The sequence below is a fragment of the Balaenoptera musculus genome, chromosome 10 (genome assembly GCF_009873245.2).
Source record: "Balaenoptera musculus isolate JJ_BM4_2016_0621 chromosome 10, mBalMus1.pri.v3, whole genome shotgun sequence".
NCBI lineage: Eukaryota > Metazoa > Chordata > Mammalia > Artiodactyla > Balaenopteridae > Balaenoptera > Balaenoptera musculus.
Genome location: NC_045794.1, coordinates 81,839,750 through 81,865,887, shown reverse-complemented (window position 1 = coordinate 81,865,887; position 26,138 = coordinate 81,839,750). Strand labels below are relative to the sequence as shown.

The window sequence follows — 26,138 nt, the reverse complement described above, 5'->3', positions numbered from 1 at the left end:
GAAGAGATTAAACCTAAATAAAAACAAGAATGAACTGTAAATGTCAAGTATCCTGTTTGTTGGGGTTTTTATGCTTTATTATACTTTGTTAAAAAGGAAAAATTGTACATTTTTAGAATGTTTTTATGAGTCAGTTTAATGTACTGAAAATAAAAATTTTTTTAAAATGCTGGGGAAAGGAAGCCACTTTCATCTCAAGGAATTAAAATATGAGATTTCAATAATTGAGGCATTTTGCCTGAAATACTGTTAGGAAATTCTTTTTTAAAATTGAGATTAAATACTTCTATGGCAAACAGTCATTTTTCATATATTGGAAGTAAACTTTGGCATTTAAATTCGTCATCAAAAATGACAAATTGCTTGAATCCCATGAAGACTGAACCAGGAAGGTTTAATTTAAGCATGGGTGGAAAATTGTTGATGTAGTCAGTAGGTTTGATATTAACACTATGGCATTTTCATCATTAATTATGCATTTCATGGCTATCAAGTGAGTGCCCACTACGTGAATAACATTATATTAATTAATTATTGACATGCCCTGTACTATCATCATTCTAGGGCAACATAAGAATGAATTACCAAGTTTTCATCATATGTTGTTTTCTGTCCAGCTTAATATTAGGATTATCTTGAAGTAAAAATGAATAATCTCTCACTGTGTGAATGACATTATATGAAGGTAATGAGTTCAGTGACAATTGCATATTAAACCCTGTTTTCAACCACATACTAAATCATTGTTTATTGCTTGGTTTTCACTGGAGACTTGTAAATTATAATGAATTATATTGACAAGTAAGGATATAACTTTTCCATTTGATAGTTCAGCATCTCCTTTTTAGAAAGCATTGCCCTTCTTTTTGCTTTTTCGTCTTGAGCTCATATATTTGATCAACAAGCTTACAAACCTGATACAAAATAAATATACTTCATTTTTTCATACAATGCGCTGTCGATATTTTTTTCTTGGAGCATGACTAATTTGATACTGTCATTCAAAGGTCTATTGCTGTGATTTGTTTTGAGATTTCTTTGTTTTGGTCTGGTTTGGTTTAGTTTTGAGCCATTTTATAATAGCTGCATGTAAGGAATACAAAAAGAATAAGACTTATTTCTGCTTTCAAGATTTTGGTCTAGAGAAGGAAACATGCAAACACCTAGCTGTAGTACAGTATGACAGGTGGCAGGGGATGGGTGACAGGGGTGTTGGTAGAAGTTTCATCTTTCACAAAGTAATATTTGAACTTGGTCTTGACATACTGAAAGATGAGTAGAGGTTCACCAGATAGAGAAGAGGTGAAGGCCATTCCAAAAAGAAGGCACAGCTCATAAGCCTTAAAAACCTGAAGGACGGTTTCCATTTTATCACAGATTAAGTGCTCTGGCCCCCAAAGAATCCTTCAACACCAGAAACATTACTTCTTTGCATATCTTTTTTTTTTAAGATTTTTTTTTTAATTTATTTATTTATATTTTTGGCTGTGTTGGGTCTTCGTTTCTGTGCGAGGGCTTTCTCCAGTTGCAGCAAGCGGGGGCCACTCTCCATCACAGCGCGCGGGCCTCTCACTATTGCGGCCTCTCGTTGCGGAGCACAGGCTCCAGACGCGCAGGCTCAGTAGTTGTGGCTCACGGGCCCAGTTGCTCCGCGGCATGTGGGATCTTCCCAGACCAGGGCTCGAACCCGTGTCCCCTGCACTGGCAGGCAGATTCTCAACCACTGCGCCACCAGGGAAGCCCTCTTTGCATATCTTTATAAGAGAGTTTACAGCAGAGGTCCTCATCTCATTCACTGCACAGGGCCCCCTGCTCACTCACCATGGCTATCCCTCTCCGCCCCGGGATGGGAGGACAGGACTAGCTCTGTCAGCAGCTAATGGCTCCATCTTTTTAATGACTCTCCATTCTCCAGCTTTGTGAATCGTGGCTGGCCTAGGCGAAGAGAAGGAAGGAGAGAACATTAAAAGGAGCTCGCCCCTCTCCCTCAAAGAATTTTTTTTTTACAATAAACCCTCCATTAACTGGAACTTTTAGATAGCTAATGTTGTCAGCCCTTGCTTTTGGTGCAAGAGACAGTGACAAACAACTGCTCCTAAGTATTTATTAAAAAGAGAAAAACCTGGGATGCTGCTGGGGCCAATGTGCATTCCTCAGCCACCCTCTGCAGCAGCACTGTGGCCCAGTGACAAATGGTCTTCACACAGCATGAATCAGATGCTATGTGATATTCCAGATATCAAGGAAACAATTAAGGACCTTCAATTAACTGCACTTAGGCAGGGGAGGAGCAAAAGTTGTTTATGTATATATATTAGATATATAGAGATTATTACATATTATGTATAATATATATCATATATAATATTTAGAATTCTTCCTAAGTATTTACATATATAATACATATAGGCTATATATATTATATGTTTAGGAAGAACATGTATTATATATATTATATAACATTTGGAATTCTTATGTATTTTATATATTATATTTATATGTATGTTATATTACTAAATATATATATTTAGGAAGAATGCCAAATATAATATATATATAACATATTATGTATAATATAATATATAAGGTATATATATTTAGAAAAAATTCCAATAAAGACTCCAACAATGGGAAAAAAGTGTCATATAACCATAAGATACACTAATTAAATAATTGAATTAAGTGAAAGTTTTGTACATTCTATATGCATATCACTATACTAAGGTTACTTAACACACCACCCCATTATCTAAAGGTAATTGAGGCTTTTTCATGTAAATATGCAACACTGAACCACTAATGCAGCCCTTGAAAATTACCTTAATTAAAAAAAAAGTTTTTATTATCTAGGAATCATTACTGACTGACAGATTTCAGATTGCCCTCAAATATCCCACTACCTTTTCCTGGCCAGGGCCTCCCCTTCTGGCATGAAGGATTTTGGAATAATAGTGAGAGAGTAAAAGGAATATAAGAAAACTTAACAGAATCATTTCTGTGGTAGATATATTAATGGATAAACTTGAAAAGACTTAGAGTAAACTGCAGGGCTCATACTGTAGTAAATAAAGTACCAGTCTTTTAAATAAGCACATAGCCTTACAGCTAAATGAGTCTCTGGGGAAAGACCAACAACTTCTGAGCAGAAGATGTGGGCCGGGCACCATGCTAGGTACTTCTTTTAAAATTGTCTCACTTGAGCCTCACAGCGCCTCTGAGAGAGAAATGGCTGCAGGATACGATGAATAGAAAGAGCACGAATTTTGGAAGTCAACTCCTGACTTTGTCACCTACTTTGGCAAGTTCCTAAAGTCCCTGAGCCTCAGTCTATTCATTTCTAAAATGGAGGTAATCACCAAGCTTGTAAGACTGAAACAGTAAGGCAAATGAGCTGATCTGTATTATATGTGTATTCTTTTCCCCTTCTGACCTGTCGTCTTGTGTTCTTTCCCCTAAAAAGAGGCACTAAAAAGCCTCTTTTGTGTTCAACTGAAAATTCAGATATTTCTCTGAGCTGTGGCAAAGCCATATATTCCTCCATCTTGAACTTGAACAATTGATTTCTTTTGGAACCTTAGTGTAGGACATTACATTTATCCATGTTAAATTGCATCTTTTCGGTGTCACCGTGGCCTGTCAGCCTGTTGAGGGAATTTTGAATTTTGCATTGGCCTATTACTGTATTAAATATCTTTCACAGCCTTATGTCATTGAAAAATCTGATAAACGTCCCTCTTAGGTCTACTTTGATGCCATTAATAAAAATATTGAATAGAGCAGAATCCAGGGGCAGAGGCCTATGGCATTCAATCAGTGGTACCCCCCTACAGGCTGTGACAGAGTCATTCATCAAGCCTCTTGGGTATAGATGTACAACCAGCTGTGAATCCACTTAATTTTTCTCTCATAGAGCCCACCATCTTACAGATAATGAAAGACTTCATCAAGTGCTTTATTGAAATCGAAGACACTATATCTATGGCATTCTCCTGGTCTGTCAACCTCATACTAATATCCCTGTCAAAAGAGGAAATTAATATAGTACAGCAAGAACTTATTTTTAATGAGACCACTGAAGTTTGAAGAGAGGCTGATGGCACAGGTGTTCTTGCCAGAGAAAAGATGCCTGGCCAGTTGCCGAGGGCTTCGAGTTGTGACATGAGGTTGATGAGTGACCAAGTTCCAGGGGTGGGCTCAGTCCTTCTGGTTCAGAAACTGGACTAAATCACACACTGAATGAACTTACCATTTATTGAGACTCATCCTGTGTCAGGCACTGGGCTAAGTGCTTTTCATATATCTCATTTAATGCCGACACTAAGAGGTAAGTACTATTTTTTTAACCCCATTATTTTGAATGAGTTAGGTGAAGCTGAGCGAGGCTAAATAATTGACCCAAAGCCATATATAGTAAGTGCCAGAATCAAGGCTCACACCCACGTCACCCTGACACCAGGCCCTGCTCTCAGTCACTATGTTCGTCTGATAGAATCTTGTGCTTCCACGGTGTTGAGTTAGTTGACTCGAGAACAGCGTATCAACAAGATTTGCAGTCAGTTAATGTATGGTGGGAAGGCCTCCCTAACTGTGGTCAAAGTCTCCCCGCCCTCCATCTTTCACATTTCGTTTCCTGGTATCTGGGTACCAAGAAAACGGATTCTCTGATTGCCTCCTGGTGCACATGGTATTGGAGGAAAGGGAATTTTGAGAGATATCTTGTTTGGATCAATAGGAGACCTGATGAAATAGCCTCTGCCTAATGGCAGAGAATGCCTTTTAAGTGATCAAGGAGCTTTCTTTCTCCAGATTCAAACTCTCTGTCCCAACAATACTACCAAGGCTAGGCTTTTTAATTGTGTTTTATCCGCTGTTTTGCTGCTTGAATCTGCCCCCCACCCTTGCTTCCATGCCCACCCCACCCTGACACATTCCTTCTTTGTTCAGCTGGGTTTCAGTATCTAAACAAAATAGTCAAATTGCCGGTCTATTCCACTGGCTCTTTCTGAACCAAGTCATTCTGTCTCCATTCATTCTGTTGGTGTGATTAATTTAGTGCTTAGAATGCAACCTTATTCCCTAGTGCGTGAGAGAATCTCATTATCACCACCTGCTACCCCTACAGAGCCCATCATGGCTCCTAGTGAGCACTTCTCTCTTTTCAAACATTCACAAACCATTTGCTGCAAGCATTTAAAAAGCATAAACATTTTTACCAAAGTGTCATTGCTAGGAAGATTAAGACTCTTAAAATATACATATTGAAAGCCATAGGTCCTAATTTACCGTAGACATGTAACAGAGAAATGTCCTACTCACCCATTAGCCTGTAGCTAAACAGCACTCGGTACCTAGAGCAAAGCTGCCCTCTGGGTCACATTTCCCTTGAAATATCCTGGACACCCTGCAGTTCGAGTGTTGCTTATCCTTTAGTCCAGGTGGAAAATGGTACATTCCTAGAGGACAGCGGTTTCTCTCTGGAGCAACCTGAATTATACCCTTCAGGAATGGCCTATTTACACCACACTTGCTGAATACTGAATACTGAGGGCTTTCTCCCAGCATTATTCATTTTTTAAACAGCTTTATTGTGATATAATTATGGGTCATAAAACTTACCCATTTTAAGTATACAGTTCAGTGAGTTTTAGTAGATTTATACAGTTGTTCACCCATCAATGCTCTTCGGTTTTAGAACATTTCCATTACTATAAAAAATTCCCTCACAGCCCTTGCAGTCAGTCCTCACTCCCATTCCCACCCTAGGCAAACATTGATCTGCTTTCTCTAGATATAGTTTTATATTTTCTAAAAACATCAAAAAATGAATCATACAACATGTAATCTTATGTGTCTGGCTTCTTTCACTTAGCATAATGTTTTTGACACTCACGCATACTGTAGCATGTATCTATAGCCTGTTCTTTTTTATTTCTGAGTAGTACTCCATAGCATGAATATACTAGATTTTACTCATCCATTTGCCAGTTGATGAGACATTTGGATTTTTTCCAGTTTTTAGCTATTATTAATAATGTTGTCTAAACATTCATTTATAAATCTTTGTATGGACATGTCTCCATTTCTCTTGGGTTGCTGACTAGGAGTGTACTTGTTGGGTTGTATGATAAGAAACTGAGTCATAATGTGAGATATTGGCAGTTCTCCAAAACGTAGGGGTACCATTTCACGTTCCCACTAGCAATATGAAGCTTCCAGTTTCTCCACATCCTCACCGCCACTTGGTATTGTCAACCTTTTCTATTTTAGCCATTCTAGTGAGTATATAGTGACTCCAATTTTATTCTGTTATGTGATTCTTCAGGAGAAAAAGATGATAAGGAGATAGCTGATGGGGGTGGGGGAAAGCAATGGAAGAAAAGGATTATAAAAAAAATCTCTCTCTCACTACAATCCTGCTTTCTCATCTTGAGCCTGTCCATGGGACTAACAACAACATCTGCTTTCCTTAGAAATACTTTTTTTTAACCCTTAACATCCTTTTTCCCTCCATATAGGGACTGAAATACAGTGAACACCCAGTTCTAAAGTGCAGTAGTAGCTAGGTAGGCTAAGTAAAATCCATGCAAGCATTTTTTAAACCTTAATTTGAGCTAGTTTTAGATAGATTTTTGCCTCCTCCCATGCCAAATTATTTTATCAGAGCTGCTGACAAGAAACAGAATTGACTGGTTTGAATTCATTGTCCCTTTCACTGTCCTACCCTCTGATAGAGGGTGTTACATGCCATTAAAGTAGCTAAACAGAAAAAAGGAAGCAGTAAAAGAGCAGAAAAGGAAACCATTTATAATCCAAAATTGAATAACCAGGACCTCACCTAAGATTGTCTCTTGAGATTCAATTTGTCTTAGAGCTCTTCTACAAATATGTTATATTCATGTGTTTTGTATAATTCAGTTTAATTTATAATAAATGGATGTGTGTTAATAATGAACTTTGTTAAACATAATTTCATTTACAATAATGAGCACATTGGGCACACAATATAATAGACCATAAGTTTTATGATCTCAAAAACTGAAAAAAACTAAGTTGAAAAGTACCCTTAATAACTGTAAATATCGTGCATGGTTAGCAAAATATAAGCAAAATTGTGGCCTTGCTACTTCTTCACATGCAGAGCATTTTTATGTATTAATAATACCGCAAAGAGATTGCAGCTTTTAAATGCTATTAGCCCATCATCGCATCTATAAGAATAAAACTTCAGATGCGGGATATAGCACATAGTTCCCATTTTCTTTCCTTTTTTTTAAAATAAATTTATTTATTTATTTATTTATTTTTGGCTGTGTTGGGTCTTCGTTGCTGTGCGCGGGCTTTCTCTAGTTGTAGCGAGCGGGGGCTACTCTTCATTGTGGTGCGCGGGCTTCTCATTGTGGTGGCTTCTCGTGTTGCGGAGCACAGGTTCTAGACACGCGGGCTTCAGTAGTTGTGGCATGCAGGCTCAGTAGTTGTGGCTCATGGGCTCTAGAGCGCAGGCTCAGTAGTTGTGGCGCACGGGCTTAGTTGCTCCATGGCATGTGGGATCTTCCCGGACTAGGCCTCAAATCCATGTCCCCTGCATTGGCAGGCAGATTCTTAACCACTACGCCACCAGGGAAGCCCCCCATTTTCTTTCATAACAAATTTTTCCTTCAATAATCCCAACAATTGCTCAATTGCAATTCAGCAATGCAAACCAAATTTCTCTATGAAATCCCGATTTGCAGCAAGCTGTACTTACAAGTAACTTACAGGAAAATTAGTTAAGAACTGATTCGTTGGTTGGTTGGTTGGTTGGTTGGTTTGTATTTTTTAAAAATCTTCTGGAGCAATGTTTATATGAAGATGTAATCAGAAAATTAGGACTTTCATCAAGAGGTAATTCAGAGAGCTTTGCAAATAAGCCTAAGATTCTCATTGATTACAAAAGAAGGCTTTCTACCTCCAGAACCCTTAAACGCTCAGAGGCAATTATACCATTAAGGTCTCTCTTTCTATGCAGAGATTATCTTGTTTCCTCGTAATTAGTATTTCCTGTTTACTGAGACAGACTACATTCAGAAAACACACATATCCCCAACCCCCAGCCCACCTCCACCCCCGTCTCACACTCTCCCTCTTTCTCACCGCCCTCTGCTCTCTCTGGAGCTGTGTAACTTGGAACCTCTTTTCCTTGCCATAGGTTAACACAGTTGTGTTTTGGGTTTTGTTTTGTTTTGTTTTTTATTAAAGTATAGTTGACTTACAATATTACATTAGTTTCAGGTGAACAACATAGTGATTAGATATGTTTATGGATTATACTCCACATAAAGTCATTATAAATTATTGGCTATATTCCCTGTGCTGTACATTACATCCTTGTAACTTATTTATTTTATAGCTTGTAGTTTGTACCTCTTATTCCCCTTCACCTGTCTTGCCTCACCCTCCCCCCACACTTCTTTCCCCTTTGGTAACCACTGGTTCTCTGTATCTGTGAGTCTGTTTCTGTTTTGCTATATTCATTTGTTTGTTTTATTTTTCAGATTCCACATATAAGTGAAAATATATAGCATTTGTCATTCTCTAGCTTATTTCACTAAGCATAACACCCTCCAGATTCATCCATGTTGCAAATGGCAAAATTTTATTCTTTTTTTTATGGCTGAGTTATATTCCATTGTATGTATATACCATATTTTACCTTCTTTATCCATTTATCTGTTGATGGACACAAGTTGCTTTTATATCTTGGCTGTTGTAAATAATGCTCCTACAAACATTGGGGTGCATATATCTTGTTTGAATTATTGTTTTCATTTTCTTCAGATATATACCCAGGAGTGGAATTGCTGGATCATATGGTAGTTTTATTTTTAATTTTTTGAGGAACCTCCATACTGTTTTCCATAGTGATTGTACCAATATACATTCCCACCGACAGTATCCTAGGGTTCCCTTCTCTCCACATCCTCACCAACACTTGTTATTTCTTGTCTTTTTTACTACAGCCATTTTGACATATGTGAGATGGTATTGTATTATGGTTTTGATTTGTGTTTCCTGGATGATTAGTGATGTTGAGCATCTTTTCATGTGCCTGTAGGCCAACTGTATGTCTTCTTTGGGAAAATGTCTATTCAGGTCCTTTTCCCATTTTTTTAATCGGGTTGTTTGTTTATTTGATATTGAGTTTTATGAGTTCTTTACATACTTTGGATATTAACCCCTTATCAGACATATCATTTGAAAATGTCTTCTCCCATTCAGTAGGTTGCCTTTTTGTTTTGTTGATGATTTCCTTCACTGTGTGAAAGCTTTTAAGTTTGATAAGGTCCCATTTGTTTATTTTTGCTTTTACTTCCCCTGCCTAAGAAGAAAGATCCAAAAAAATATTACTAAGACCTATGTCAAAAATTGTACTGCCTGTGTTTTCTTCGAGGAGTTTTATGGTTTCAGGTCTTACATTTAGATTTTTTATAAAATAAATCCATTTTAAGTTTATTTCTGTATATGGTATAAAATGTTCTAATTTCATTCTTTTACATCTAGCTGTCTAGTTTTCCCAACACCACTTATTGAAGAGACTGTCTTTTCCTCATTGTATATTTTTGCCTCCTTTGTAGTAGATTAATTAACCATATGTGCATGGGTTAATTTCTGGGCTCTCTGTTCTGGTCCCTTGATCTATGTGTCTTTTTTTGTGCCAGTACCACACTGTTTTGATTACTGTAGCTTTGTAGTATAGTCTGAAGTCAGAGCATGTGATACTTCCAGCTTTGTTCTTTTTTCTTAAGGTTGCTTTGGCTGTTCGGGGTCTTTTGTGGTCCATACAAATTTTAGGATTATTTGTTCTAGTTCCATGAAAAATGTCATGGGTATTTTGATAGGGATTGCATTAAATCTATAGATTGCTTTGGGTAGTATGGACATTTTAACAATACTGATTCTTCCAGTTCACAAACATGGGATATCTTTCCATTTATTTGTATTGTCTCCAATTTCCAACACAGTTGTGTTTTGATGGCATCTGTCATACAAACTGTTATTTGCTGATTTTTTAGTAGCAGTTGCTCTAAAAAGTAATAGCAGAAGGAAAGAAAATTTGGAAAATCTAGTCACAGGTTTTTGATTTTTTAGTTGGAGTGTTAGAGGTATAGGGAAGGACTTACAGATGGTGGGAGGTAAGGGAGTTTTACATCACCCTTGGCAAGACTGTGTAAAGGAATTTGGTGCTAAAACTCAGAAGGAATAGAAAACTATTGAGAGTAGAAAGGAAAAGAAATAGGATATAGCTGTTCCTTTCTTCTCCTCTTTGCCTTTCAGAGGTATCTCCCCTACTTCGTTTGTTGTCCATTGCAAAAGGGATCAGATTTGAGATTTCAGGGATGTTCCTTTAAGGTATACTTGCATGCTAGATGCCATGAGGGACCCTAGGTTACAGTGACACTGTACCTGACTTCCCAGAGCTTACAGTCTGGTTGAACAGGTAAGACACAGACATATAACAAGAGAGCTAGCACTACACACCCTTGTGTATCAAGTGTCAACAGCACAGGGCAGCCCACAAATACTATAGAAGTTCAAAGAGAGAAGTGAGCAAGGAAGGCTTTAGGTGAATTTTAATTTCATCCTTGCAACATTCTAATGATAAAGAAGACAGGGACATTCTAGAGTATGCAGAGGTGTTATATATTTGGGCCAAAAAGATGCACATGGCACGGTTGAAGACATGGAAGAGATTTGTCTGGTTGGAGTTAAAGACATTTTAGATTAATAGGAGAGAGGGCTGGAGAAGTGAAAGGCATGGTTCTTGATCTAAATCTACCCAGAGGTATCCATAATTGCACATTTAAGTAACAAAGATAATATTCAAAATTTTGCTGATAGGATTATTCAAGGATAGGGTAAGAAAGTTTTAAGTTTCTGTTGTACTTAAAAGAGAAATAATGCCCTAATTCAGTGCTTTATAATTTCCAGAGCAGCTTCCTAGCCATTCTCATTCAGTCCACAGAAATCCCTTTTAGTCTTGGAAGGCTGTGTAGACATATACATTTAGATAGATGGGTGGATGATGGGTAGGTAGGTAGGTAGATGGGTGGATGGATACATGCATAGATAATATGCAAGAATATATACACACACCCACATTTTAAAAAATATTTTTTCACCTACTGGATTGAGAGCCCTAGAGGACTGAATTTTTTTCTTCTTTGGTGCTCCCAAATTGCATTATATGTGGAAGACATCCAGTAGATGTTTGCTGAATAAGATTATTATTGGCCCTTCAATATCACACCTCAAAGATGTTAAATATCACTTAGCTAGAAGAAGAATCAGGGCAAGAACAAAATGTCATGACTGTCTGCTCCAGAGGTCCTTCTATCCACCATACCATTCCAGACATGGATTATTACAGCCCAAGGAATGAGAGAGAAAATGTCACAGTCAAAAATCGAATGCAAGTTCAGATGAGGATTTCTGGAATTGTGGGAGTTGAAATTGAATGACACACAGGTACTTTTGCCTTGATGCTCTCAGTGGAAAGTGTTTTGAAATTATTACCAGGAAGGGGGGAAAGCTTTCACATTTAATTGCGATTTTAGTTCTGCAGAGGAGAACAAACCTGATAAACTTCCATCTGAGCTTCCATTCTGGGCATTCAGAGCACTTGGAGTTTTGTTAGAAGAGGCCCCTCTGAAGGTAGATGAACTCTCTAGACTTGCATGGGAGCTGCTGTCCTCACTTGGCAAATATCTAGAAAAGGGAAGGGGGAAATAATCTACCCTTTTAAAATGGAAGGGGGGTTCCACATGCAGCGTGGAGCTGTTTCATCCAAAATACCATTTAAACAAAAATAAAGTAAAAATCCCTCCCTAAATAAAACCCCAGAAATAAGAAGGAGGCAGTCCCACGGTGATAACCAGAGTCGCCTGTGTGCTCAGCACTGCCTCACGTGTAGTCTCTGGAGGATTCCAGCTACCTGTGTCATTTCACGTCTGTCAGCTAAATCTGAACTCCAAAATATAACAAATGCAAAATGTGACACTGAGGAACATTACCTGGGTTTGTGATTTCTCCCTGGAGGACTGGGTCCAGCCGGCAATAAACGGATTGAGATTTCATGTGGAACATGGAGACAGACTGTCGCTACATGACTCTTCTTCATGACTCACGTGCATCCCTGCAGCGTTCTCTGGTGTTTTTCATATTGTGTCTATGCAAACATGGCAACGAAAATGGAAGTTGTAGGATGATAGCATTTTTAAAGCACGTGGAATGTTTGATATTGAGAAAAGAAGCACAAGCTAAATTTCCAACAGTGAGGGGGGTGGTTAATGAATTATGACATACTTCTCAAAAGCAATAATATGGTAACATGGAGTTACTTTAAATGCCTGCTGAGGGTAGCATAAGTAGGAAAGTTCTTTAGGTTTAGTACTGAGTGAAAAAAAATTATGGTGAAAATTGTACTTACAGTATGACAACCACAACACATAATCATGGGGACAAAATGAAAGAAAATGTACCTAAACACTAAGAGCCTAGGATAACTCATCCTCTTATTTGTTTTTCTGTATTTCCTGTCTCTATAATGGGAAAGAGTATTGTTATTATAGTCAAAACATTAATTTTTAAAAAGAGAAAAACATGTTTAATTTATATCACATTAAATTTAAAGAGGGAAAAAAAGAGAAGTCTGGGTACCGTGACTTCCAGTTTGCTGTGACATATATTCTGATGTAACCTATTCAGTGTGAGGGTAATGTCATGATATTGTCTAGCAGAATTCCCACAGCTAAACCCAGAAACATAAATGACAGTGACATAATATTATAGCATTGTCACTCAGCACAGTTATTCTCCTATTGCCAGGGTGTGCCAGGGGGTTTCTGAAGTTGTCTTCTTTAATTGATACTGGAGAAGATTCCCAGAGGCAGCTACTACTCTGATGAATGAATACCAATATGCAGCAGGCCTGTGTTGTTTCAACAACATTCCTTCCCTTTAACCCACATTTCTCATGATAGTTGTAATAAAAACTATTAAGAAAACATGCAGTAACTTTAATTTTTTACCTATTGGAACTCAGCAGTTGGAACCACTTTCTTATCCTCATATGTAAAATAATTTATTCTTAGTTAATGGTTTGGCTCTGTAGTTTTTTATGCCCAGTTTCTCTGTGTTTCCTCTTCGAATCCACCAAATAATTTGTGGCAGAAACTTGATATTGGTTTTTTAGTTTGTTTGTTTGTTTTAACATCTTTATTGGAGTATAACTGCTTTACAATGGTGTGTTAGTTTCTGCTTTATAACAAAGTGAATCAGCTATACATATACATATAGCCCCATATCTCCTCCCTCTTGTGTCTCCCTCCCAACCTCCCTTTCCCACCCCTCTAGGTGGTCACAAAGCACCAAGCTGATCTCCCTGTGCTATGCGGCTGCTTCCCACACATTTGGTAGTATATATAAGTCCATGCCACTCTCTCACTTCGTCCCAGCTAACCCTTCCCCCTTCCCGTGTCCTCAAGTCCATTCTCTAAGTCTGCATCTTTATTCCTGTCCTGCCCCTGGGTTCTTCAGAACCTTTTTTTTTTTTTTAGATTCCATATATATGTGTTAGCATACAGTATTTGTTTTTCTCTTTCTGACTTACTTCACTCTGTATGACACTCTCTAGGTCCATCCACCTCACTACAAATAACTCAATTTCGTTTCTTTTTATGGCTGAGTAATATTCCATTGTATATATTTGCCACATCTTCTTTATCCATTCATCTGTTGATGGACACTTAGGTTGCTTCCATGTCCTGGCTATTGTAAGTAGAGCTGCAATGAACATTGGGGTACATGACTCTTTTTGAATTACGGTTTTCTCAGTGTATATGCCCAGTAGTGGGATTGCTGGGTCGTATGGTAGTTCTATTTTTAGTTTTTTAAGGAACCTCCATACTGTTCTCCATAGTGGCTGTATCAATTTACATTCCCACCAACAGTGCAAGAGGGTTCCCTTTTCTCCACACCCTCTCCAGCATCTATTGTTTGTAGATTTATTGATGATGGCCAGTCTGACCAGTGTGAGATGATACCTGATTGTACTTTTGATTTGCATTTCTCTAATGATTAGTGATGTTGAACATCCTTTCATGTGTTTGTTCGATATTGTTATTTGAATTGAGCAGAATTGGCTCAATATCTTGGAATAGCTAAATCCTCAGTAGGTTACCATTACTTTACCTTTTACTCCGATGGGGTTCCTTCCTTTTACATGCAGTTAACTTTTCACCCAAGCGGTGATGAAAACCATACAGAATTCTTTCTACCACAGTAACCATTGCTCCGGCTTTTTGAAAACTGAAGGTTTACAGACTGACTGGTCATGGATTACGGTGCCTGGGGTGAGAGGATCTCACTGTTTCCCTATCTGCTTACAACGATGATCAGATGTTAAGCTGTTCTTACTCAAGGCAAACCCAGCTGCCTTTGGACTTAACTTTTCCATAATGACTATCTTTCTTTGGAATAGTCTCTCTGTTGTTTTGCCAATTGGATTTCTTACTGTCAACTTTGGAGTTTTGAAGCCAAATGTCACCCTCCCTACCTCTCTAATATTAGTCAACTTGGATTGAATCTTAGGTTCATGAGGACTTCTTGTCCTTTGTGTATATATGCATTTCACAAGGAATTCTGTAAGGTACACCCACCTGAGCTCTTTTGGCTTGAAGCTTTAACCCTGCCGTGAGCCTTGTCCAAAACTGAAACTGTGTTATTTTAATGTTTTCAGATGATCGAGACCCAGTATAAATGTTTTGAACATGATAACTCAAAATAAAAAGCACCATCTTAAGAAGCATCATAATGTGTAACTAATAGTGTAGCGAAGACCAAACAGTATAGAGGTTGATAGCAAGAAGAAGAGTGTGGTGAGTGGTAAAGAGCCGGTTAAGAATCAGGTGCAGATCCCAGCCAGGATACCTGTTAGCAGTGAGACCTTCAACAGATTACTCAGTATTTCTAAGTCTCAGCTTTGGTATCTCTAAAATGGGAATGATACTGTTATTATAAGAATCAAATGAGATATTTACACATATATAGTACACTTGGAACAGTTTCTGGCACAACTGGAACATAGCAGATGTTCAATAAATGTAATCATCAGTATCTTCTGTAATATGGGATCATTTCTGGACTTCCCTGGTGGCGCCAATCTGCCTGCCAATGTAGGGGACACGGGTTCGAGCCCTGGTCCGGGAAGATCCCACATGCCCCAAGCAACAAAGCCCGTGCGCCACAACTACTGAGCCTGCGCTCTAGAGCCCACGAGCCACAACTACTGAGCCTGCGTGCCACAACTACTGAAGCCCGTGCGCCTAGAGCCCGTGCTCCGCAACAAGAGAAGCCACCACAATGAGAAGCCCACGCACTGCAACGAAGAGTAGCCCCCGCTCACTACAACTAGAGAAAGCCCGCACGCAGCAACGAAAACCCAACACAGCCAAAATATAAATTTAAAAAAAAAAAGGGATCATTTCTAATATAGAAGGAGAGTTACCCAGGCCTTCTTGACATGAACCATCACTCTGTGTTAATTTGTTCATTCTGTCCACCCATCTGTCTGTTTCCCTCTTCAGGCTAGTTGTGTGGAGGAGGCAGCAATGGAGCTTAGTGTGGAGAAGGGCCTCAGCTTACCTCCTATTGGAGATTGAATGGTGGGATAGGAGAATAAGATGCATTCTTTTAGATTAGGTCTGATATTAAAGTAATAGCTAGAAAACAGACCCATTACTACCAGTACACGTCGCTTCAATGAGGGTTTTTCCAAGGTTAACCACATCTCATGATGCAAGGCACCAGCATATTTGTTTGACATCATTAACTTTACGAAAATGACCAAGTCCCTGTTTTTCCAGGTCAGATTTCCTTGCATCCTTAGAGACCATTAGCTGGAATGAGCACACCGTGAGATTGTGTCTTCTGTGTGCTGGCACTGTGCTGATTATTCTCACCGTTTCACTCTTCATCTTTCCAACAACATTGGAGATTGGCATTAACTTCCTCATTTTATAGGCCAGAAAACTGAGATCAGAGGAGTCAGGTAACTTGCCCAAAATTGAGTTGTCAGAGAGTAAACCAAAAGCAGCAATGGAAGTTACACCAACTCAATTTTATCACAGTTATTTGTTATTTAGTGTCAGTTGTTTGTCAAAATAATTTTGAGTGTCTTTATTGCTATAAAAACATATCTTGGGACTTCCCTGGTGGTCCAGTGGTAAAGAATCCCCCTTACAATGCAAGGGACGTGGGTTCGATCCCTGGTCGGGGAACTAGGTTCCCACATGCCACGGGGCAACTAAGCCCGCGCGCCACAGCTACTGAGCTTGCGTGCCTCAACTAGAGAGCCTGCGTGCCGCAAACTACAGGGCCCACGCGCTCTGCAACCCATGCACCACAACTACAGAGCCCACACACCCTGGAGCCCACGCGCCACAACTAGAAAAGAGAAAACCCACACACCACAACTAGAGAGAAGCCTGCGCGCTGCAACGAAAGATTCTGCATGCCTCAATGAAGATCCCACGTGCCGCAACTAAGACCTGACAGGGCCAAAAATAAATAATAAATAAATAAATAAACAATAAATCTTAAAAATATATATCTTTTTAAAAAACCAAACATTTCTTAGCAGGTTTTAGGGGCCCAAGGCAGCACCATCAGCATCAGGTTCAATTCCCTACTGAGAGAAAGGCAGTGGGGATTTTTTGGGAGCAATTTATATCTAATAGAAGCTTTGGCAAAGTAATTGAGAATAAGAATAAAAGGGAATAAGAAAATGTAGTGGTTTTTAGACTTGCGAATACACTTGAAAAGGTTAATGTCGTATTTTTCTGAAATGGAGGAATTCTTTGATCTTGATGCTTAAAAAAAAGAAACAATGAAAGAATATAAGGGTATTTCTCTGGATTGTATGAACAGTATTGCCTGCAAGTAATCAGCCCAGGGACCACACTTACTTAGCATATTTGTAAATCACCTGAAAAAAGGAGTATATGGTGAAATTCCAGATTTGCAAAAACTACTAAGCTCCTCTGGGTAGTGAAATGCCAAGCTGGCTAATATGAATATAGAAAGATAACACAGGGTTACATGAGTGGGCAGAAGGATGGCAGATGGGCTTCTGCATGGACAACTGTAAGATAAGGAATGTAGGGAGAAGTCATTCAAACCATCCTTCCAAGATTAAAGGGCTTTCAACTATCAGCTATAACAAAATTAAGAGGTTTTACAGTCAGTGTATATTTTTGTGCCTAGTTATTCCTACTGCAGCTAAAAAGCCAGCCAAAAATCAGGAGTGCTTAGAAAGGGCATTTTTAAAGGGGCATTAAAAGCAGGAAATAGTAGCCCACTCAAATGTAAGGCCATGGTTCACTTACACCTGGAATGTTGTGAGTAATGTGTTCAGCAGACCTGAAGCAGTTGGAATACAGGAGGAGAAGGTACAGAGAGAGTGGACTAAAAGGACTGCTTTATGAAAACAACCTGCAAAGATGAGAGGATTTATCAGCCTGGGAAGATGAAGGTTTATAAAATCAGAGGGATGTGGTGCAGGTAGACACACGCTGATTAACATTTACCATCCCCATCCTCGACAGACGTGGGTCAGAGAGTGAGTATAAAAGGAATAGAGCAAATTTATGGTTATCAGAGGGGAAACATGGTGGGGTTAGGGATAAATTAGGAGTTTGGGATTAACATATACACACTACTATATATAAAATAGATAACCATCAGGGACCTACTGTATAGCACAGGGAACTCTACTCAGTATCCTGTAATAACCTATATGGGAAAAGAATCTGAAAAAGAATGGATATATGTATAACTGAATCACTTTGCTGTACACCTGAAACTAACACAACATTGTAAATCAGCTATACTCCAATATAAAATAAAAATTAAATTAGAAATTAAAAATTTTTTTAAATTTTAATTAAAAAATAAAAGGAATAGAGCATCATGCTAGTTTAAAATTGAAATCAGATTAGGCAGAAAAGCCAATAGGCTAACTGACAGATAGGCCAATAATAGTTCAAGGTAGCACAGGATGAGTGCCAAAGAAATGCCCGCTTCAACCTCTTAAAACTTGAAAAGAGAATTTTTTTTAAAAAAATCATTTTCACAATGGGTCATTTACTTTGGGAACTAGTTACCCAACAAGGGTTGTTCTATCCTGGTACTACACTTGTGCAGAAAAGAGGTGAATATATTTCTTATGAATGGATTTATAATTTGTTGTTTTAAAAAAGTCAGTAATATTTGGAGATATGCCCAAACTTTGCTGTTTGCCTTGGCGTAAAACAAGTTTTGGAGTCAGGCAAACCATATTCACATCCCAGAGCCACCGCATACTGACTCTTAGGTGGGCTACTTAACCACTCTGAACCTCAGTCTCCTCTTCTGTAGAGCAAGAAGAACACCTTCCAGTTAGGAATGTTGGGATGAAGGAAAGAGTAACATTTGTAAAGCTCTGGGAAGGGCTGAGAACAGAGGCTCTCTGCAAGGCTTGGTTTCCTTTGTCATCTCTTCTACACTATGCCCTCTGCAGCCCTGTCAGACTCAAAAATCCCACCCTGGGGAGACTCTGGTCAGGCAGTACTTGATTCTAACCCTACTTTGCTACTTTCATCTGTATGAACATTCATTCTTTCATATTCATTGAGCCCCCACTATTTCAAACATTGGTTTAGGCGTTTGGGAAATAGTAATGATAAAGATATACCTGCTGTCTGGAAGCTTACCTGGGGGAGAGGGCTACACAAACACTAAACCTGCAAATAAAGTTATTTCAGAGGATGGTACGAAGAGGATCACAGGGTAGAGTGTGACGGGGTGAGGGCTCAGTTCTTTTAAAGAGGAGATGGGAAGGGCCTTTGTGAGAAGACAGACAACACTTAAGCAACGTCCAAAGGGATGAGAAGGTGTCATTCGAAAATTGCTGGGGAACATTCCAGGCAGATGGAGAAACAAGGGTGGAGGCCCCAAGGCCAGAATGAATGTTCAAAGAACAGAGAAGGCTGGAGGGGAGAGAGGAGGGGACACAGAGAAAGAGAGGGCAGGCAGCCTTGTTGGAACTTGAGGCCAGCTCAGGACTCAGATTTTATTCTGAGCCGTAGGAAGCTATTAGAGGGACGAGGCTTGACTTCTGCTTTGGAAGGGTCCTGTGGCTGCTCGGTAGAGAGTCAGACCCTAGGGCAGCCTGAGTGACAGCACTGTCCCTGCTTTCTCTTCCTACCCACACTGCCTTGCCGCTCCGTTCCTCTCTCTCTGGATCCGAGGGGACACACTGATTTCACACCACATCTCTCCCGGTGCAGAGGTAACTTTGCACAAATCTCTTTCCGCTCCTTCATCTTTTAGGACACGTAAAAATTATTTTTCTCAAGTGAAATATTTAACCCAAATATATGTCTTTTCAGGTTTTAAAAATCAATTTGATTGGCCACAGGAAACGTATCTTGGCATCTCTAGGAGACAGGCTGCACGACGATCCACCACAGAAGCCCCCTCGGTCCATCACGCTCAGGGTAAGTACCCAGCATGCTTGTTTTGTCCTCCACTCTTATCCTCGAATATTACTTTGTGCAATAAAATAAAAATGATTGAAGCAATGGGTCAGGAAGTACAGGCTATTTTCCATGTAGCCTACCTCCCCTGTATAAAAAACTATCTCGCCTTTGATAGTGTTTTCTACGACAAGATTTGTTTTTCTCGGTTGGTTAAATATATATTTTTGAGATTTAAATTAACATCTGAAAAACCACCACCTTTAAAGAACCTCTCCACTACCCCGCATCCCACACACCCCTCTACACCAAGAGAAGAAATGAGTTTTCTGTCAAACTCCTCAAACCCACAGGTAGAAAATCGATGAGGACCAGAGTTAAGTTAAAGGTCAATTTAAAGTTAACCTTAGGGTCTTCTGTTTTTTAAGAAGTGAAAATTTTTCAGCTTTACCCACTTCAAAAATTAAGAATAGAGAATCTAGGACTTTATTTAGTAAACTATTTCAGCTGTCTTTTAGAATTATGGGGTAGAAAAACTAGGAGGAAGAGAGAAAGTGGAAGAGGAAGGAAGGCAAGAAAGAGCAGAGGGAAGGAGACAGAGAGAGAGAAGATTGCCAGGCAGAATGGCAGCGGGAGGAGTAGCCAGTGGTCCCTGGTGTTCATGAGGCCTGTAGAAACGTTTCAAAAATTTACCGTAAAGGCAGGATCGCCATGACCAGTTGGAGAGTTCCAACTCTGTTCTCTTTATTGAGTCCTGCACTTGCTTGCTTCTGATTCCTTTTCTGCAGGTGTCAGAAAGGGTAGTGATAATAAACGAACACAAAAGTAGTACTTAGACGTCACTGCCAGCGATGAAATGCAGTCGAATGCCTCTTATCAGTGGACTTCAGCAACCAGTAACTACTGTCAGCATCACAGAGGATCGAGCAGCAGAGGAGCTGTTAAGATTTTAAGGCTGATTCAGTTTTAAAGGGGAAGAAAATACACAGAGGCTTCAGGAAATGCAAGAGAATTGGCTCCAGGAGGGCCATGAGGAAAACTGAGGATTGGGGCAGTTGGAATACACTGGGATATTTGGAGGCTAGTGAGGGCTTAGGGAGTAGTGAAGATAGAAGAGGACCTAGTTCTCCCTCAGTAAGAAGAGCCTCAAATAAATTGGGGGAAAATGAGGCTAGGAAGGGATTATTGTTTTGCCTTCGTTTCGCTGCACAAAAGAGGAGAAAGATACAGGCACCATCAGTTTGACCATCCTAAAATGACCCTTTCGAGGAGTAATTCCCTGCTACTTACCCTACTGTCTTTCCTTCCTCTGCTGAACCTCTCCCTCTGGCTCTTTGGAAGAGATTTAGGGAAACAACAGACAAAGACAGAGGTTCCCAAGAAAAAGTGTAGGACCTTAATCCATCAAAGGAGGTCCAGAACATCTTGGAGAGAAGTAGCCTGGAGAATCGGCACGATCCAATCCTCCACTTACTTGCAAACATCAGAGCCCAGCTGTCTTCCCCCCTTTATCTTACTTCTTGATCAGTTTCCCCCAGTTCTCTTTGCCATTGAAGCCCATCCTCTGTCATTACATGCATTGCTCTGCAGTCTGTGCGTGTGACATGCCATTTCCATACTGTGTCCTCTTCCTGGCAAGGATTGCCAGGCTACTCTTTGATGGAGGATCAACACCCATGAGGTCCCACTTTAGCTTTCTTGTCATGGCATCTACCATGGTGAGGCCCCTCTGTCCACGTAGAGACACAGTTCCTTCCCTTGTAAATACAAGTGATAGTGTCAGGGGTGCCCAACATATGTGTGCCTCTCTCCTGGGATCATCCATGGTGCTGACTCAAGAAAACAGAGCCTGATTCTTGATATTGTAAACCTTCAACCTGAAATGCTTAGTGGGGAGGTATTGATTGTGCCATTAATAAAATGGTGGAATGTCATCGATTCCTTGGCAGTTGATTCAAAAATGACTCCCCACCCCTGCAGTGTGTCTTGTCAGTGTTTCACAGTTTTGAAACCAGAGGTCAGCCACAAGAGCATGGTATTTATTTCATGATGTATTTCCATTCAGGAACCCAGTGGTAATCACACTCCTCCTCAGTTGTCTCCATCACTTAGCCAAAGCACTTACACCACTGGTGGCTCCCTAGACGTTCCTCACATTATCATGCAGGGCGATGCAAGGAGGAGAAGAAATGAAAACTACTTTGATGATATTCCCCGATCAAAACTGGAGAGGCAGATGGCCCAGGTAAGGTGTTCAAAGCCTCTGTGATGTTTTTGTCTTTCACCCATATCAAGTAATGCATTCCAGCTTTGAACAGTTGCTTACAATGGGTGCCTATTGTACACAACGTAACTGGAATTTTACCATTTTATGCCATGACTTTCGTTCTCTGCTCAGTTGAACTAGAATGAAATGGACCTTTCTGGGAATGGAATGTATACACAGATCCTTGTTATCCATTTCTTTACTGAAGAAATTATGTCTGATCTCTTTGCACCCAGAAAGTCTTTGCCCTAAAGGGAATAATACTGTGTAAGAATCAAATCATAATGAAAAAATAAATCATAAAAGTCTAGATTATAGACTGTAAATTGGTCGGATGACAGGGCAAAAGTTGGGGGGTGGGGGAGTATTAACTCCGAGAAATGTGGTTCATTTTCTCCCAAGTTTACACATTTGTTTAGAATTGTGCAGTGGGGACTAGTTGCATCCATCTCATGCTGTCACCTTGAGTGGTTGAAAATGATGCCGCTGCCTGACACAAATAACTGAAGAGAGAGGTCTGTCCTGTTCAGACCTTTCCATGTTTTGGGTATGGATGTCCGTGTTTCACCTGTCCACAGGTTGCTGCTCAGGAACTCAAGTCAGCCGTAACCAAATAGTGGTGCTGTTCCTAAAGCACATTCAGATGGGCAGCTAGCTCTGCAGTGTCACCCCAAGGCTCACAGCTATGGATTTGTTGACAGCTGTTGGCAGAATCAACCCTTTTCATCCTCATTCTAGGTTCAGACTGAGCGTTGAGAGGCTTCTCTGCCTCCCACACCTAAGATGAGAATCTTGAGGTGAAAATTTGACTGCAATTGCGTTGCCTTGGTTGTTAAATATTTTTCTCAGCTGTTTGGTGAGATTCTGTTTTTTTAAAGCCTTTGGTAAACATTCAGTGCTGCCACTCACGAGAGAAAAATGTGAAGAGAATGTTCTGGAAGCCATGGCTATTCTGCCTGCATATGCCCTGGAGAGAAGGGGTCTGAGATATTGTGTCTCCTTTCAACTTGCTCAATATCGAATTGTTCTCAGAGTTCTTTGTGCAGAGAATAGCAATGTTGGGATTATGGAGAATCTTTTATTGAAGGGAGGTGTAAAATGTGGGAGAGACAAGAAAAGAATAATTTTCCCTCTCTCTCTTGTTAAGTATTGTCTTTTAATCCTTATTACTGTTTTCACTGATTTTTTTTTTTTTTTTTTTTTTTATTTATTTTCGGCTGTGTTGGGTCTTCATTTCTGTGCGAGGGCTTTCTCTAGTTGCGGCAAGCGGGGGCCACTCTTCATCGCTGTGCGCGGGCCTTTCACTATCGTGGCCTCTCTTGTTGCGGAGCACAAGCTCCAGACACGCAGGCTCAGTAGTTGTGGCTCACGGGCCTAGTTGCTCCGTGGCATGTGGGATCTTCCCAGACCAGGGCTCGAACCCGTGTCCCCTGCATTGGCAGGCAGATTCTCAACCACTGCGCCACCAGGGAAGCCCCCACTGATGTTTTTTTAAATAAAGAATCTAAAAGCTTTTTTCCCCAAGATGTTCATACATTTCCTGCTATTTGTTAGTATCTGTGGATCACATATGTGGTTAAATTTCTCTAATGACAGCATTTCAGAGACATGGTTTGTTTTAACCTTGAACCATGTAGTGTTTATGTATTAATGCAAACTGGGTCTTTCCTGGACCCTTTTCTTCCCTGGATAAGGGCGGATCATCCATTAACAAGCATTAGCTGTTATTGACTGTGCCAAATTCAGCAACAGAATCACCTGTCTGAACTGCTCATGTAATTTATGCGCGTTCTCCACAGAGTGCAGTTTTTTTCAGAGAGGAAATTAATTACTCTTTTGCCTGAGTATGCACACTCAGAGGTAATCTAGCAATTGCTCCCTTATGGTCTTTGTGAGATTCACAACCTAGGGGCAGTATTACCGTCTGAAGAGCCTAGATCTTTTTCTTGTCATTCCAATCAGAATGCATCCCTTTCTGGAATTGTCTTGCCCTTGAGAAAATTGAATGAACTTTTATCTGGCCAGGTGAGAAAGGCCAAAATGCACAAAGAGAAGTGAGGTAAGCAGTGGGTGAGTTGGGAGCTATGGAAGGTCTGTGTGAATGTGCTTATTTCCCTCCCGTGTACTGCTCACAATGATCGGATGACTGACGGAGACCTAGGCCTCCATCAGCAGCCAGGAGCTTATTAGAAGCTTTCTAAAATCCCACTGCTCAATACAGCACTTTTGCTGCAGAATAAATAGGAGATGGCACTACAGGAATCCAATCGATAAGAAAAAAGGATTCTGAGATTGCAGCTCTTTAGGCTGTGTTAATTGCAGTTTTTTATTTGTCTTGAGACTCTTTCCCAGTCTAGAAATGCCAAAAATCGTGGAGAAATGAATGGGTACCTTCTAAAAAATAGCGCCATTTCAAAACTTTAACCTGTCAAAATATGAAATACTCGGTAATTTTGTTGTTGAACAGTTTTATTTATGTGACTTTTTCACCACTCAGCCACCCAATTGATGTTTTTTCTTATTCTTCTGTTTCTGGTCATTTGCTGTAATAATTTTTGAAATCCGTTTGCTTTTTTTTTTTTTTTAGAACCCATCAAACTGTCTCTAGACCACATCTTCCCCAAAGTTATGCCCTTAGCCAGTAAAGCTGAATTCAAGTCTTCTTCCTAAGGACTTGAATTAGCAATTTTAGCAATTAAAATTCCTGTAAGCAAGCAGCTAGTTACACCTCCTTCCAACCAGGAGCTCAGTCCCTGAGTTTCCTTCCCAAGGGGTTTCTCCCAAGGGGCTTACTTGAGGTTGGTTAATGCATGCCTAACCAGTCTGTTTCCCACTAAAAGGCAGAAGTCCACCTTCAGGCTTTCTTACTTACTTACTAAAAGAAAGGAAAACACAATTAAAAGAAAATCATCTGGACAAATCCTTATTCTCAGAAACCCCTCTAGTGCTTCAAGTTTACCTGAGCCCCCAGAAGAGTGATTTGGAATTCTAGCCGTAGGCCAGGAACCTTAAGCTCTTGGTGGCTGCAGTAATTCATAGGAGCATAGCTTTTGCCTAGCAGATGTGTGGAAGTGCTTTAACTTGAAAAACCAATGCTGAAAGTTAAATTGAGATAAAGTTACTGTCCATTCCACCTATTAAATTTGTTCGTTAGCAAATATTTTTTTAAAAGGTAACACAGTGTTTGATTACTTGTTTTCAATTCGAACCAATGTTTAAAATACTTGCCTTGGAATCCAGAGGATTTTAAATAGTATGGCTGTTGTTTGCTTTTATTCTGATGTAAGCAATATTGTGACATCAAATTGTCTTAAATAAATATGTGAGAAACAAAATCAAGTTCAGTACTAATAGGATTTTTGAAACCATGAAATGTAATGATGTAAACACATCTAAACAATGGATTGCCTATCATGCTGAAAACATAGCTTTCTAGCCTATAATTCTAAATTGGACTCAGCTCAGAAGTTCTAAAAGGCTCCCCTATTTCCATATCCCTAATAAATAAATGTTGCATTCACATTTGTATAATAATACCTTAATGCGTATAGAGCTTGCTTTTAAATTTCCAAAGTACTGTCACACCTGTCATCTCATTTTAGCACAAACAAAGTATCCTACACAACTATTTATGTGTGTGTAGCACATGGCAGATCAGCTTTTAAGACCAAGTTCTGTGGAGATGAGATAGTAAGTGAAAATATGAAAAATAATAACAGAAGGAGGAAAAATATTTCCAGTATTTAGGACCTAATTGCAATATTTAGAAATTTTCTTGAGTGATATTTAGGAGAAGTCAAAACATTCTTTTTTTTTTTTTTTTTTCAAAACATTCTTAAAATGAATAATAAATGAGAGTAATGGAATTAATAAAGTTTAGGGACCACATTCTCCAAAGTTATGAAAAAAGGAAAAGGAGTTTCCCAAAGTGAAACTTATAACCATTTATTTATAACCAAATACTTATGGAAAAGTGAAATAATACTTCTATTTTCACAAAATAAAAAAGACTCCTAAACAGTAAGAGAAAACCCACACTATGGAAGTTCTTGTGTTTTGAATGCTCTCATCTAATTAGAAATATCAATATTGCCTGAGGCAATTACCTTACCTGATGCGTACAAACCTTAGAAACAGACATTATCCACATTTCAAAGACTGGGAAACAGAAATTATGTGACTTGGTCCGGGTAGCACAGCCAGAAAGAAACCAAATCAGAACTTGCCTGGGGCAATATGTCAGGCACTAGAAAGGCTTTGTCTAAATTGCTTCTAAATCACTAGAAAGTTGATTCAGTTGAAAGTCTAATATATATTGATCC

At 39.5% G+C, this 26,138-nt stretch overlaps 1 protein-coding gene across 11 annotated transcripts in view; it reads left to right on the top strand.

The window, feature by feature from the left end:
• ANKS1B (ankyrin repeat and sterile alpha motif domain containing 1B) overlaps window positions 1-26,138 on the top strand; it is a 953,137-nt gene that overhangs the window by 847,167 nt on the left and 79,832 nt on the right. For all 11 annotated transcript variants that reach the window (XM_036866270.1, XM_036866272.1, XM_036866271.1 and 8 more), the window contains 2 exons: window positions 19,464-19,571; window positions 21,616-21,795. In XM_036866270.1, coding sequence (XP_036722165.1) covers window positions 19,464-19,571; window positions 21,616-21,795 — 288 coding nt within the window. The remainder of the gene's footprint in view (window positions 1-19,463; window positions 19,572-21,615; window positions 21,796-26,138) is intronic.